The sequence below is a fragment of the Lycium barbarum genome, chromosome 2 (genome assembly GCF_019175385.1).
Source record: "Lycium barbarum isolate Lr01 chromosome 2, ASM1917538v2, whole genome shotgun sequence".
Taxonomy (NCBI): domain Eukaryota; kingdom Viridiplantae; phylum Streptophyta; class Magnoliopsida; order Solanales; family Solanaceae; genus Lycium; species Lycium barbarum.
The window spans coordinates 3,852,703-3,869,330 of record NC_083338.1 but is presented as its reverse complement, the minus strand read 5'-3'; the positions used below and the strand labels follow the sequence as shown (position 1 = coordinate 3,869,330).

The 16,628-nt window shown below is 34.0% G+C and overlaps 1 protein-coding gene across 1 annotated transcript; it reads left to right on the top strand.

Annotated features, from left to right (window-relative positions):
- The first annotated feature begins 861 nt into the window (after positions 1-861).
- Positions 862-1,834, top strand: LOC132624595 (DNA repair protein recA homolog 2, mitochondrial-like). The gene has a single exon (XM_060339353.1). It carries the CDS (start codon positions 905-907, stop codon positions 1,832-1,834), a length of 930 nt encoding a protein of 309 aa, XP_060195336.1. The 5' UTR covers positions 862-904.
- Positions 1,835-16,628: the final 14,794 nt, after the last annotated feature.

The following is a 16,628-nucleotide window of genomic DNA, read 5'->3' as shown; positions in this document are numbered from 1 at the left end:
GTTCCGTCACGGTTAAGTGCTTTAGCGCAGTAAAATACTGCACTAAAGGTACTCATGTCACATTTTTTTTTTGTTGGGGTATTTTGGTTCAAAAAGTTTTTTTGGGGGTCATTTTGGTTCCGGACTCGCTATCATCTTAGTTGGCTATTAATTTTTTTATATGCTTCAAAATTAAAAAATCGATTATAGTATAATGTTAAATGTCAAATTAGCAAAATACAATTTTTTTAAAGTAACAAGAATAAAATAGTAAAAAATAATTGTATTCTAACTGGATTGTCATTTTTTGTTACAGTAAAATTCGTCGTTAATCCTATTTAGCCATTGATTAGAAATGAATTATCATAACAAAATCATAGCTTTGAGCAATTTAGCGACAAAACTTGTAGCTAAGTCCATTTTTTTTTTTTTGGTAGTATATGCTGTCAAATGAGGTACGCGTTTTGTTCACATGCAAAGCGTATACACTAAACTAGTCTTTTTATACTAATGAGATCTATTTTAATTTATTGGTTTCATTCGAGTCTATGGAAACCTAACTGATTTTTGGATCATTTATGCCTTGTTGACACCCAATTTTGTCCCTCCTTTATTTAATTTTTATTTACTCGGATTTTTAAATTTATTAACAAGCTAAATACTTTATTTTCACTTTTTTTTTTATTGCTACTACTATTAATTTTCACTATTTTTACTTTCAACATTACGAGCATTACTTTATCACAAATTTTAAATGGTTCGTCATCGTTTCATTTTCGGGTTTGGACTCGTTAAATTTAATTACAAGACAATACTTTGTTAAATTCTTATTTTTCTACATATTTCACATAGTATATTTTGTACTGGTTATTAAGTTAAAAGCTCCAAATTGTAGGAGTGGCACAAATGTCCTAAAGAACAAACAATGGTGCCTCAATTTCTTCGTTTCATTCCCTCTTTCTCTCGTAGCCTTTCTTTTTCCCCTTTGTGCAAACCCCAGAATGGAAATGCTTGGAGAAGGATGTTGAGTGCTTATGCATCTTCAGCAGAAGGTGAATTTGATGAAATCCAAGATGACACCAGAGCATCAGAGAAAGCAACTGCACTGCGTTCAGCCCTCTCACAGCTTGAAGGCGATTTTTGCAAAGAATCAATGTTGTCGTTGCAGCGATTCTTTGGTGCTAGATGTGCTCCTGTAATACCTACTGGCTCATTGAGGCTTGATCTAGCACTTGGGGTTGGAGGACTACCCAAGGGAAGAATTGTTGAAATTTATGGACAAGAAGCATCTGGGAAGACAACACTTGCCCTTCATGTAATTAGAGAGGCTCAAAAGCTTGGATGTTATTGTGCATATCTGGATGTCGAAAACGGAATGAACCCCTCCATTGCCGAAGCAATAGGGGTTAATGTAGAAAATCTCCTTGTTTCACAGCCAGATTCTACTGAGAATTTGCTGAGTATTGTCAATACCCTGACAAAAAGTGGATCCATGGATATAATCGTGGTCGATAGTGTGGCAGCTCTTGTTCCCCAACTTGAGCTTGATGCTACTTTATGTGACTCTCATAAAGGCTTGCAACCAAAGATTATGACACAAGCACTACGTAAAATTCATTATTCGTTATGCAACTCTAGCACAATAATTATATTCATTAATCAGGTAAGAAGATCTGACAAAGGATTAGTTCGAGGCTCTGGGCGTATGGACGAAGTAACTTGTGGTGGAAATGCTTTGCCTTTTTATGCTGCCGTACGGCTTAGAACGATTGGAAAACAATTGCTTACAACTAGGGATGGGGGAGGTGGTTTTTGGTTCATAGCTTACTCTCAGAATTTCATACACTTTGATTAATCACCCTGCATTCTTGAACATTTCTACATAAATTGTTATGGTCTGATTTCCCCTTGTTTTTACCATTCTCTTTTGATTCATTGTGTTCGGGTGTATCGAGGATTGCACTCGAAAAAGTTCGAGCGTCGTTCGCGTTCGAGCGTAGATCCGAGGCCCGAGGCTCCCGTTCACTGCACCCAGAAAAGGTATTTCCTTATCGTTTTATCGCTTCTATTAGTTTTCTTGTTTGATTTAGGGATTGGTCTGTTCGTTAGTTTTCTTGCTAATTTTGTGGTTTAGCCCACTTCATTTTGCGTTTAGAGTAATTGGTAGCCCCTGTTATGTTACGGTGAAGGTTTGGGTCGGATAGCTTGACCTGTATAAGCAATGATAGTGTTTCGTCGCGTTTGTTCTGATCACTGTGCCTTAAATTTAAGGGCTAATTGATGTTGCTGGGCTGTTTAATGTTATTTCGATCCGAGTTCTAAACGGTACAGTCTTGTGTTAGTCCATCGTTGTGTTTCTTTGCCTACGTTGCTTAGAGTATCACATTCATCGCAATGGTAAAAGTTCCAGTCGACTCAAACAGTTTGAAAATACATAAATGATGGTCTGGTCTTGTAAAAATTTGAATCCGGCGAGTCATTTTAGTGTTTCCTCTGCCGTACCCCATTTTAACCGGGTTAATTTAGAGTACAACATATTGGAGATTCCTATTTTGTTTTACTTTAAGGAGTCGCCACCTAATTAATTTAACGGTGAATTAGGACACCTAAATGTTAACTAAGGTAAAGTTAAAACTAAACCTCCGTTAATAGTCTGCTTAACCAATGTGATTCTAGGTAAGGGCTCCATATTATCCTAAAGGGAAGGGGTTAGGCATCCTTTAGAATCCGTTAACTTACGGTTATCCGACAAAACTTAGGTTAATTAATTTAGATTGAATATAATGCTTAAGTATTAAGAGAATATGTTGTAATGTTATTGAGGTTTTAAAGGAAAGCATAATGATGATATTTAAACTGACTTGAAAACATACATAGTAGTCCACTTAAAAATAAAACTTATAAATGTTGTTGAGCTTAAAATAATAATTTTTATTGTAAAAACGAGACTTGCAAAATATAATGATTTGTATATAAACAGAAGCTTTTAAGAGAAAACCTAGCCAATTTAACTTGAAATAAAATAACATTATATCAATATAATAGTGAAGGAAGTCAAGACTTGTTTTAAAAAATAGAATGCAAAGATGATGAATTTCTTTCTCTTTTTTACTGATTTATTTAATTATGCTCGGCTAAGAATAGACGTGATTGATTCAAACTTGAAGAGTTATTTATAAAATATACTTGAGTTTATACTTGCATATTAATGACGTTTTGAAATGTTTAGGATAGTAAGAATAAAATATGATTCCCTTTAGTTAAAATATATAGTCATGCCATTTTGCAAATCAATTATTCCAAATAAAATAAATATTAGATGTTTTAACATGAAAAGAAGAGAATAAAACTTATGGAATTAATTTTAATCTTCTTTAAACTAACTACCCATTACTAAAACTAAATCTACAAATTCATTAGGATTCATCTGAGTTAATAAAATAGGATAAGGTTAGCCATTCAAAGCAAATAAAAATACACGACAATAAAAATAAGGAAGAGAGGGAAAGAAAAGATGCAATGGATCTGGTCCATCTTAAGGCCCAATAAATTTTATATGTTGCTGTTGTGGGTCGTTGCTGCTTATTGGCCTTTGGCCCAGAAACTTGTTCTCTTTCTTTGCTGCGGCAGAATTAATAGAAATGACTCAAAAGGATTGCGTTGAGCTTTTAGCCCAACAGCGAATGCAAGAGAAGAATGAATCCGAGAACTCGTACGCGGTGGTCATGCATAAAAAATAAAAGAGAGGATTAGTATATAATCAACGAATGAAGTTAAACATGCGAAATATAACTCAAAAAAAAACAAATCAGTAGGTCGTGTATACTCTATGTATATTTTTAGTATATCTCATGTTTTGATCAATAAACCTCAAACTCAAAGTATTGAACTTACTGCCAGTTTTCATAGTCTGATAATACTCAAATTAGTACTTCCGTTTAATCACTTGCAAAGGCAAACGAACAGTTTAATACTGCCAAAACTCGAGAACAATTTAATACTGCCAAAAACTAGGTAATCACTGTTTTCTAATCCCCCCTTTCTTGTTTCAAAGTTTCACACACTTAATGAAACATCATTTATGCGAATTTCATATTAAGCAAAGATTTCCAAACTCGAGAGTCAAGAGGGAATTCATTCAAGCATTGACATATCATGCCAAACGAATAAAAGGACTTCATACCAAACCTGATAATTTTAAAAGCAGGGACAGGATGATGACAGAAATGAGGGACCGAGAGACTGGGCTTAAAACAACCAGATTCAGGAAAACATCCATATCTTGACCATGTTATTGTTTTAGTTCAACTTACCAAACTTCATTCAAAGCAGTTTTTAAATAAACAAAGATTGAATCAAACATAAACATGCTTGATTGGACCAATTGATATCAACATTGAATCACACACAACAGTGACATTCGACAGAGATATTCAATATTTGTAGATGGATATATTGCAGGCACAGAGATTATAACATGGCATACTTCATTCTTAAAAAGAAAGAGTAATGAATCATTTTGGTCAAGAAAAGAATGGTCACACTTGAGACTTCATTTTACTATAATCTCACCAGAAATTTGTTTTTTAACTCAATAATGTCTTAAGGCAATAGAGTTTGAATATAAGCTTTAAACAGGATTCATGGCAAGATTACACTACTACAATGAGATGTGGGTAAAGCATGTAGACTTCTTAATCATATATTTTCCAAACTTGAATATTTACCATGAACATAACATACTTGAGTGCAATATGCTTCGACTATCCATCAAACCAGGATTATTAGAAGACAAAGATGATCAGAGATCTCAACAGATTTCACAGATTTACTCAATGAGTTCATAGGTATGATCATGGCACACAATCAAACAGGACTCAATCAGAACAACTTATAGGCTAAATTGAATCATATTAAACATCTCACTGATTCAAACCAAACTCCAACCGAAAACACAAGATTTGCCAACATTTTGATTGGACAGAGTTTATAACAAAGATTAGGCTAAACTATGGCATGCTGATAATTAATATAGCACCCATTCAAATAGGAGACATTTTAGTTTATACCAACCCAAACGAAACGTGATAGACTAGACAGTATGGCTAACTGATCAGACCAATTTGACAAATCACTCGGAATATATTGTATACACTACTCGCTTGGCTATTCTACATTTCGTTTACACCCTTATAAGGTTTAAGCCATTATTAAACTGAAAATCAAAACCCACAGCAACCAAGCATATAACAATTAAAAGCACATAACTGGACTGTCTTAACGCATACATAGACACTGAACATACAAATCCAGGACAGAAAATTGAATCTATACAAAATGAACGAACCCAAAAAATAAAACAAAAAAAAAGATACGAAAGGGGAAAAGGAGAATCACCTGTTTCGGGTGCAGCGAAGTGGGTACGGGGTTTCAAATTCACCCTCGAACACTCTCGAATTTGAGCTTGCGATGCTCGGGTTCAACGCAATACCAACACAAACGAAAACAGAGAAAATTAATTTCGTGTTCCTAATTCGATATTCAGAATTCTAACCACTACAGATTCAGAACCCCTTTTTAGGGGGAACTTTAGCCACTGGAAACTTGTATTTTTCAAAGAATAAACAGGGTTTTTAGATCTGTTCCCCGAACTATTCCTTTTTTTTTTTAGATCCCCGTCTCTTCTAATGGAATCCCCCCTCTCTTCGATTCAACCCCCACAACCCTTTATAGATCTTTTGGCTTTTGTGTTGAAGAAAGAGAGAGGAAGCGGGGAACAACGAAGAGTGGAGGTGACAGACGCGTGGGGGGTGTCAGAGGTATGGGTGTGAGGGAAATGGCAGGGAACGTGGGTGTGGTGGAGAGGAACGTGAAGTGTCAGAGGTATGGGTGTGAGGGACAGTGGCGAGTGGGGAGGTCAGACGGAGGAATCAGTGAAGTGGGGGATGTGCGGCGGAGGTGCGGAGGCGAGAAGGGAAAAGGGTTTCCCTTATTTTGAATAAAATGGGTCAGACCCGGTCCATTTGTGGACTGGGTCAATTTTAGACCGGGTATTAAAAGAATGGGCTAGCGAATTAAAACACGAACTGTTCTAAAAAATCGAGATCAAAATATGGGCTGGTAAAAAATATTTATGAGTTGACTGGACTTTGATTTTGAATCCGATAAATCAAAATACGGACTGAGTGCAAGTAATAGTTTGGCTTCTAAATTTAAATAAAAGACTCATTTTAATTAACGATATGCTGAGGGTGCTTAATAAAAAAAATGTGTGATTATTAGGACTCGGGTAATAAGATCATATGACGCTATAATAGCAGTGCAACAATATTTTTTTGAAAATCCACAGTGAAATAAATACTATTATTTAATTATGCAAAGATAAACGCGATGCGCATGCGTAAGCTAGTAAAATATCGAAATGATAAAAATTGTGAATTATAATAATAGTAATAAATAATAATAATAATAATGATAATAATAATAATAATAGTAACCGTAATAAAATAATGAAGTGCCGGTATTGATAAAAGGCTAATAATTATAGTAAAAAACAAATATATGCATTTTTTAATTTTTCTAAAAATATTAGAAGCATAAATAGGTATTTCGGGGGAGAGACGGGACAAAATTGGGTGTCAACATCCTCTTGTCTGTGTTTTGGTCCCTATGTATTGAACAGTATATGGCCCATTTGGATCAGTTTTTTGTTCACACGATCCCACTATAGTTTTTGTTTAGCATCTTGTGTTAGGAAGATCGTTAGTCTATACTTATGAATGTGGGCAGGCTGTTTTCGTGTTCCTGTGAGCTTACAATCTTGTATCATCTGTTATTAATTTAGTTTTAATGTCTTCTGCCTATGCTACATATTAAAATAAATCATCTTCTCTATGGTTTTGGCAAATACTCGGGGTTGATTTCGCAATTTGGATCAGGCTTTATAGTCCCTCTTATCTGAATTGCCTGGGATCACTTATTCATATATCCCTGTTCTAAAAAAGGCTTCTTAACCACTGTTTTGTTGTCACATTTAGATTATGTTTAAAACCCTGCATTATGGTATTTGTTGAGTCTATGAAGTCCACAATTTGCTTGTCTAATTTCAATGCCTGTCAGCTTGATCTAGTAGCCTACACATGTTTGAACCAGTTTAATACCCAGTATCTTCCCCTCTGAACCTGTCTATCTCCTTCCTGAAAGTATCCCGTGAGTCAATTATTTATCATGAGTCAATTATTTATCACGTATGTCTGTTTGCAATAGCCGTAATATTATCATATACGACTTGTCTTCAAAATGACTATGAGACCTGTTACTCTACCCGTCTGTGTTAAGTCTCCGACTCAGCGTTCTGTTTTCCTCTTTATGTGTTCATGATAAATGAGAAACCGATTGTATAATGTGAACCGAGAGGCGATGATATTTTGCTACAGCTTTAGTGTCATAAGCCACTGGCAGAGATGATTTTTTTGCTATAACTATTGGTGTCTTGCCTTGTCAATATAAAGAATACAAACTGGGAATGTGCCCGAACGCCATAAACATCCCATCTAAATTTAGTAGGTGTTTTGTGTATCATGAATCGGCCTTGTTTAGCCTTGGTATGTACTAGGTGTTGGCAGCAGCCTTTTTTTATTTTTTTTATTTTTTTTTATTTTTAAACTATGCACGTTCTACATAGGCAAAAATGCTTGATTAGAATTCTTCAAATGGTTGAATATTATGTATATGCTTAGTCCATATCATGTGCATTTTTGCGTGCGTAAATATATATTAGCAGGTCCCGCACATGGTTTGTTATCAGTTTGGTTTGAACTCTGTGTGTTGCAAGCATGTTTCAGCTAAAGTATATATATATATATATATAGAATATACACAATCCGCTAGTTTGTTTGAGTTTTATATTTCATATGTTTAATATAATTCATCGATCGTATACTAATCTGTTTCTTTCGTTTCTTTGCATGACTATCGTATACGAGTCCGAGGACTCGTTTTTCTTCCGCATATGGCGTTGGGCTAAAAGCCCAACATGACTCTTCCCTTGTTCAGCCTCTAGCCGCAGCAGTCCAAAAAAATAACTGGGCCAAAGCCCAACAACAGCCTGGTCACAGCAGTCCTAAAATGGGCTGAGCCCATTTAACTTATTTCCCCTTCTATTTTATCTTTTGAGCATTTAAGTTGTGTTGTATGACTAACACTTTTGTTTGTTAATTTAAATGAACTTTAGCAAATTAGTGGGTTTTAATTTAATAATGGGTAGTTAATTTAAGGAAAACCAATCAATTCCATAAAGTTCATTTTTATTGATTTTCAAGAGCATGTCTTTATAATATAAAAAAAAAATGTATATTCTATGTCCGTTCTTGCTCTATAGTTCACGCTACAAACAATTTTCTAGAACTCACATTGTAATGCAATAGATTTTCAGATATATGTAAATATAAATTCAAGTATATTTTATGAACACATTTTCAAGAATTATGCATAATTTAGTTAAATAAAGTTAATAAAAGAGAAAGAAAACTCACTTCCTTTTGCATCCTATTTATAAAAATAAGTCTAGATTTCTCTATATTGCCATATTCATATAACATAATCCAAAAATTCAAATTTGCTAAGCCCTTTCCTAAAGGCTATCACATTATATGCAAACTATTGCATTTTACGCAAATCTTATTTTATTTAAAACTTTAGCCACATTTATAAGTCTTCTTTAAATAACATTTCATTTAAAGCCTTAACAACTTAACAATATTTATAAGTATTATTTTAAATAGCATATTTTCCTTTAAAACTTTAGCAATATTTATAAGCTATTTTTTCTTAAATTTTTAAAGATTACATCTACCTTTTTAGCCTTAATTAATTAACATAAGTCCGGTCGGATTAACCATTATTAATGGAATTTAGAGGATGCCTAATACCTTCCCTCTAGATTAGTTGAACCCTTACCTAAAATCTTAAGTTTCGCAGACTTTTAAAACAGAGCTAACTTTAAAATAACTTTAATAAATTTAGGTGTCCTAATTCACCATAAAATAATTAGGTGGCGACTCTTTAAAATAAACAAAATAGGGATCACCAATATGTTGTACTCTACTTTAACCCGGTTAAAATGGGGTATGACATGCCTCAAATTTGTTCCTGAAGAACAATATTGTTAAGAGAGATTATGATGTTAATTCCGTGTCCCTTAATGGCTAAATGAGAGTTTGCAAGAAATATCTGATCATCAGAAATGATAATATTTATTAAATCTCGTTATGATTAAATTCATTTACTTTTATAACCACCCGAAGTGGGAGTATTCTTATGGGCTTGTTGTGGCTGCTAGGGTTGTACAAGGCAAACCGATAAACCGCACCAAATCGAACCAAACCGGAAAAAAAAAAACCCGACTAGTGGTTTGGTTTTATTTGGTTTGGTGTTGGGAAAAAAAATCCCCGACGATTATAGGGTTGGTTTGGTTTTATCTACAAAAAATCAAACCGAACCCAAACCGACCCGATTATGTGGATATTACTTTTAAATTATGTTATACATAAAAATATTTATTAAAATGTAATTTATAAGTATTTTCTTAAACTTTTCATAATTTTTGTTTTCTTTCTTACATTCAGATTTGGACTTAAGAAGCCCATCTAAATAATACAAAAAAGCCCAATAGAAACCAAATGAGAAGGAAATGAAAACCAAAAGTCCAAAACATATGTAATGCAAGTGTAACAACAGAAACCCTATTCGACTACAATACCTTTTCTCCCAAAATCAGAAACCCTTTCTCATTTCATAAAAAGCCACTGTTCTTCCTTTTCTCATTTCACAAAAAGCCATTGTTCTACCCTCTTTTGCTTTCCTCTCAAATTAGCAACCCTACAAGACTCAACTCTAAAAGAAACTCTCATTTCACACTTCACACTGTAAGCCTTTTATTTTTCCTAATTAGCTTTAAGGTTTTACAAATTTATTTATATTGCTGTCCATTTGTTGATTTATTACAAATTACAACTTTTTAATTATGTGCAGAAATTATCTTTCGCGATGGAAGCTACAACTTCTAGAACTAAATCGCTGGTGATTGACAACAACCCTTCGATTGTGCCAATAGAATCTCAACAACAAGAAGGTAAGAACATTCCTCATCGATGCACTCTTTCTAAAAAGCAAAAAAGAACCTTCTAAATTTGGGAATACTGGTAGAGAGACTTTTGAGATTTGTGATCACTTCTCCAAATTTAAAGCTAAAGGAGGTAAATGTAGGGCGAAATGCAATTATTGTCCAAAAACGTTTGCTGCCGAAAGCAAGAATGAGACTACTGTATTATGGTCACATCTAACTGTTAAACGTAGCAAATCTCCCTTTCGAATCATTGATAAGAAAGAAACAACATTAAAACCTATTAAAGAAGGGTGGACAGAAGGTCCTTTGGGTTCTAATGAAAGGGTAGTGTATAATGCAGATGACATTAGGAGGGCCATTGATAAATTTGTAATTATTGATGAGCAGCCATTTAGAGTTGTAGAGGGAGAAGGATTTAGGAAATTGATGACTAAAACCATACCAAATTTTGAATTACCTTCTCGTGTTATTGTTGCAAGGCATTCTTTAAGGATTTATCAAAAAGAGAAAGATAAGCTTAAACGTCTTATCAAAAACCAACGTATTTGCCTTACTAGTGACACATGGACATCACTCCAAAATTTGACTTATATGGTTGTCACCGCACATTGGATTGATGACCAATGGAATTTACAAAAGAAAATTCTGAACTTTTTCCAACACCAGATCACAAAGGCGAGACTATTGCTAAGGGAATTGAGGAATGCTTATTGGGTTGGGGCATTGATAACCTATTTACAGTAACCTTAGACAATGCAACTGCCAATGATGCTGCCATTAAGCATTTGAAGGTACTGATGGATGATTGAAACGGGGTAACACTTGGAAATGAATTTTTACATGTTAGGTGTAGTGCTCACGTATTGAACTTGTTTGTAAAAGAACAAATTGAACCCATTTCTTGTGTAAGGAATGCGGTGAAATATGCTAGATCTTCTCCTTCAAGGTTTGCTTCTTTTAAGTCATTTGTTGAAAAAATTAAGATAGACACTCATGGTCTTGTGAGTCTTGATGTTGAAACTAGATGGAACTCGACATATACAATGTTAGATACGACTATAAAATTTGAAAAAGCCTTTACAAGAATGTATCTTAATGACCATAAATACCAAAAGCATTGTCAAGAAATAAAGTGCATTAAGAGGAAATCCATCAGCAAATGATTGGAAGAATGTCAGAGCTTTTGTTAAGTTTCTTGATCTTTTCTACCAGAACACTTTAAAATTTTCAGGGACTTTGTATGTTACTTCCAACTGTTTCTTCCGTGAATTTTTTACTCTTCGAAGTTCTATTAATAAGTATTCTACATGCGAAGATCTTATTTTGGTTGATATGGCAGAAAGGATGAAAAGTAAATTTGAGAAGTATTGGGGTAAGTTTGAGAATATGAATATGTTGTTGCTTGTTGCTGTTGTGTTAGATCCCAAATATAAGATGACATATGTAAACTTCACTCTTTCCAAAGCATATGGTCCTTTGTTGGGAAGATTAAAGTCGGAAGATGTGGCAAGTGTTTTAACGCGTTTGTATAATTCTTACAGGAACTCTGTCTTTGGTGCTTCTTCTGATGACGATATTGGAGGTGATACTAGCATGAGTGAAACCGATGATTTGTTGGAATCTGAGTGGGAGAAACATTTGGAAGACGAAGGAAATATTGCAAAAAAAACTGATCTTCAGATATGCTTGATGGATGATATGGTGAAGAATAAAGATTTTGATATCTTGTCTTGGTGGAAAGTTTCGTCTAGTAAATATCCAGTTGTTTAAAAAATTGCGAGAGATGTTCTTTCTATTCCTATTTCTACTGTTGCATCTGAGTCGACACTTTAGTACAGGTGGTCGAATTCTTGATTCTTACCGGAGTTCTTTATCGCCAAAACAGTAGAAGCTCTAATTTGTACTCAACAATGGCTATGATCACCTTTTAAAGAATACAAGTTTCACGACAGTTTAGAAGGGTCCAGAAAATTGAGCAAGTTGATGAAGGTATTTTATATATTTAGTTTTTAAGAATATGGTTATATTTTTATATTATTTATCCAATATATTAATTTTTTTTTCTTGTAGAGCATCGAAACTCACCTTTGAGCATTGATTAGCTAGCTTCGTTCATGATGCACTATCTGTGTGAGAATTGGTATGATAATTGATTGCATTATTCTTCTAGAAAAGGTTGCAGGCTTCTTCTACAAAAAGTTATTTTGTACAACTCAGCTTCTTTGATAGTTATGAATTGGCTGGCACTTATTCTCCTCTATTATTTCAGTTAGTAAAAACTAAATTAAATTTCTGCATATTTACATTGCTTTAGTTTCTGCAAGCTTATACTCCTATAAACTAAAACAGTTTATAGGTGATTGTGCTTAGTTTTATTGTTTGAGGGATGATTAATCTTGTTTGAGGATATAGGTTTGCATACTAACAATCTTGTTGAGCATTTTTCAAATCTCTATATCTTTCATCTAATATCAGTCTTCCAATTTTAGAATGTACTAAATAATATAGTCTTCCAACAGTTCATAGTGTTATTATCTTGACGTGTTGTATAGTTTTGTAACACAATTTATACATTCTTAGAGATTCTTGTTATCTTTGGAATTTTACTTGCTTTGGATCATTATTTCTAGTGTTTGTAGTCCTTGTACATGAAAAGTTTTTCTTGTGGGTAGGCATTGAGTGATCTTTCTAGTGTTTAATTACCTTTCGTTTATCAAGCCCGATCAAGGTATGATAACTGAAGTCTAGTTAGGCAAGTAACAGTTATGCTTGCATTGACTCTACAGTTCTGGGATCTTTATTTTATTTAGTAGACATTAGTGTTCGTTCTACCATCTCATTGCATTAGAGTGTTGGTGACTTTTAAAGCATATCAAAAAATTAATAGCCAACTAAGATGATAGCCAAGACGATGATTGAAAGTTTTCTTGGTGACTTTATATTGTTATAAGTTATCATGATTTGATATGCTTAAGGCACATTCAGATAATTATGTTTTATTCCAAAAGAATAAAAACTTTTGATAAATGTTGCCAATACAGGTTCATTCTCTGAAGTGAATGTGATAGTATGCAATAAAGCCTATACATATGAATGTGCATTTGATTGTGAAATATCACGATTCATCTCCAAAAGAGGTAGAATAATTGAGAAGAAATATTCTGAATTTTCTATGCTTTACTCCCGAAGTAGTAAACTTAGAAATTTGCTCCCCCAGTAGAAAACTTTGAACTTTACTCTCGAAGTAGTAGAACTTTGAAGCTCTACTACCGAAATAGTATGACTCTGAATTCTACTCCCGAAGTAGTAGAACTTTGAAATCTACTCCCGAAGTAGTAGAACTCTAAAATTTACTCCTGAAGTAATAAACATTCTGAAATCTATTCTCGAAATACTAATACTCTAAACTCTACTCCTAAAGTAGTAGAATTGTGGAATTTACTCCTGAAGTAGTAAAACTTTAAAATTTACTCCCAAAGAAGTAAAATATCTTAAAATTTACTCCTGAAGTAGTAAAATCTCAAAACTTTACTCCGGAAGTAGAAAGAATTAATAAATATCTGAGAATTATTTTGAAGCAATGTATTCCTGTGCTTGAGCAACATAACGAGCTAGTGATGAACGTCGTATTTCAAGCACATCTGAATTATCAAGTTTCATTCCCTGAAGTGAATGAAGAAATACCACTCCAGGGGAGATAAACTAACAAGGGTTATACATGTTATTTTTGTGGTATGAAATTAAGGCATTGCAACACGTACCTGTCGTACGTAGAAACATCTTGAATGATTTTATTAAAGTATCATTTTAAGGCAAAAGGGAGTAGAGTAGAATGCTTTCTGCTATAACCACATTAATACATTATGGTTAGTTGTTATTGAATTTCTTGAAGGAAATAAACATTGATGTATCTCTTCCTGAAGGATGTGATTCCTATGCGGTTGCTGCTTTGATACAAAATATTCAGATGTTAATGGCTAATCTCCTTGAAGGAGATATTTAAGATACTGAAGTTTAGAGCTTAACGTTTACTTTTCGTAATTTATAGTTTAATATTGTCTTTAAACTTTCATTTGATTATTGTTTTCTTTCATGACACCAGTAGTGTCTAACCATTATTTCATTCATGATACCAGAAGTATCGCAAAAAAAATATTTGGTTGTAGAAACTAATAATGAAGGGCTCCAGAAGAACTAATTGTTTATCTATAAGTATCATGACACCAGCAGTGTCCAAATAGTATCCGATTATGATAAATAAATTAAAGTCTCTCGAAGAGGATATATATGATAGCATAATTTGTCCTAGATTGGTAATCGTTACGATCAGAACACAAATTATAGTAAACCTGAAGTTTACTAGCAATGAAATTAGTTATCATATTGGGACTACAAATGATTGGAATATTGAATATCCTTAAGTTACCACAGGTAAGAAATACATATATGAAACGTTACCCAAGCATGATGGATCACATGTCACAATAAACCGGAAGTTTATGACATAAAATAAATAGCACTCGTCATGGTAAACTTAAAGTTTATGGGTACAGATAATTTCATCAGTTGACAAGACTATTTTGGTCGTTCTGATTTAAATCTGATGACTAATTAAGTATTCAAAATATATTGAAGAACTAGAAGATTCTTCAAGAATTTGTTTGTGTTGCTTGTTCTCATGATAAGTAGATTACACCAGCTAATGTTAGGATTGAATCCCCTAAAATTCTGGAAAATATAAAAGGTGAATATGGGACCCTTCACCTACAATGTGATGTCTGAAATAGATGCATCTATGAGATGGTCACATGTACGTTTATTGTTAAATGATAGTTTGACATTTACGAAGTTGCTTGATCAAAATAATTGAGTTGGAAGCACAATTTTCAGAATATATAATCAAGACAATTCATCTTGATAGTGCTAGTTTATATCTAAGTTGGTTTGGCATTGGATGCTTCCATAATATAGCTAAACCATTGCTTATGAGAACAGAGCTTCAAATGTTGGTTTGATGGTCTGAGATATGATATATTGCATACAACAGCACCTATATGATTCAGACCAATAAATTAGGATAAATTCTCCCCTATCAATTGGTTCAGGGTCAGGAATCAAATATTTCCATCTAATTGTTGACACTCAATTTTGTCCCTCCTTTATTTAATTTTATTCACTCGAGCGTCTAAATTTACTGACAAGCTAAATATTTTATTTTCACTACTATTATTTGCGCTACTTTTATTTTCAACATTACGAGCACTACTTTATCACAAATTTTAAATAGTTCGTCATCGTCTCATTTTTGGGTTTGAGCTTGTTAAATTAATTACAAGACAACACTTTGTTAAATCCTTTATTTTCTACATATTAATCATTAATTATCATAGTATATATTATACTGGTTATTAAATTAGGAGCCCAAAATTAATTAAATAGAGGAGGAAGGACCAACAATTTTCAGCCAAATTAATGGCTTAAAATATAAATACAATGTTATTCCCCTACCCAAATAATCAGCCCACATTTTAAATACACAGCCCATACTTTCGGACCTGGCCAGCCCATTAAGAAAAATTGACCCGACCGGCCCACTATCCCTGCGACCCGGTCCATTCAACAACAAAAATGAAGGGTTTCATTCCTTCATCCAAGCAGCCGCACCATTCCCTTTGTCATCTTCTTCGCCCCTCTCCTTCTCTCTTTCCTTTTCTCCACTTCACTCACACGCTCCCCTCCACTCGTCTCTCTCTCCCACGCTTCACCTCTGCCATCTCCACCATCGTCATCTCCACCCCTCCCTGCTCCTCACGTTCTCCTGTCCCCCACGCCTCTGCCACCTCCACGCTCCCCTTTTCCCCACGTTGTCCCCTGCTCCTTCGTCTCTTTCATACGCTCCTCTCTTTTCTTCAATACCAATGAAACCCTATAAAAATAATGCTAGTTGAATCGTTTAAAGGGAGGGATTTTGATGAGCTAGAAACCCGATCAAGAAAAACAGACCAAAAACCCCAACAATCGGGAACAGAATACTTCACCATACTCAGCATTTCACCTTTCCACTACTATTTTAAGTCTTAGCTTGTTCTAATTCTACTCTGTTTCAAGTTCTTTCTAGCCACTGAGGTCTTTTCCTTAAAATATCGATTTCTTGAGTCTTAACATTTTCGGGTAGCTTACTCATACATTTGACACGATTCGATAAATCATTCGAGTCTGCTCTTGAACATTTCTGGAAAACAAGAACTTCTGGATTGTTGTAATTCGAGTTTCGAGATCGTTTGTGGTATTCGAGAGTAGATTCGAGGCCATCGACACCCATTTCACTGTACCCAAAACAGGTCGGCACCATCTCTCTTTCACTCTATTTATTCAAGCAATATACCCTGTCATGAATATAACTTGTTTGGGTAGATACGATGAAATGATTATATGATATGTCGATGTTTGGTTGTTGATTTAATTTGGTCTCAAATCTGTGTTTTATGCTCAGTTCCATTAGCAATCATGTATTAGATCTAAT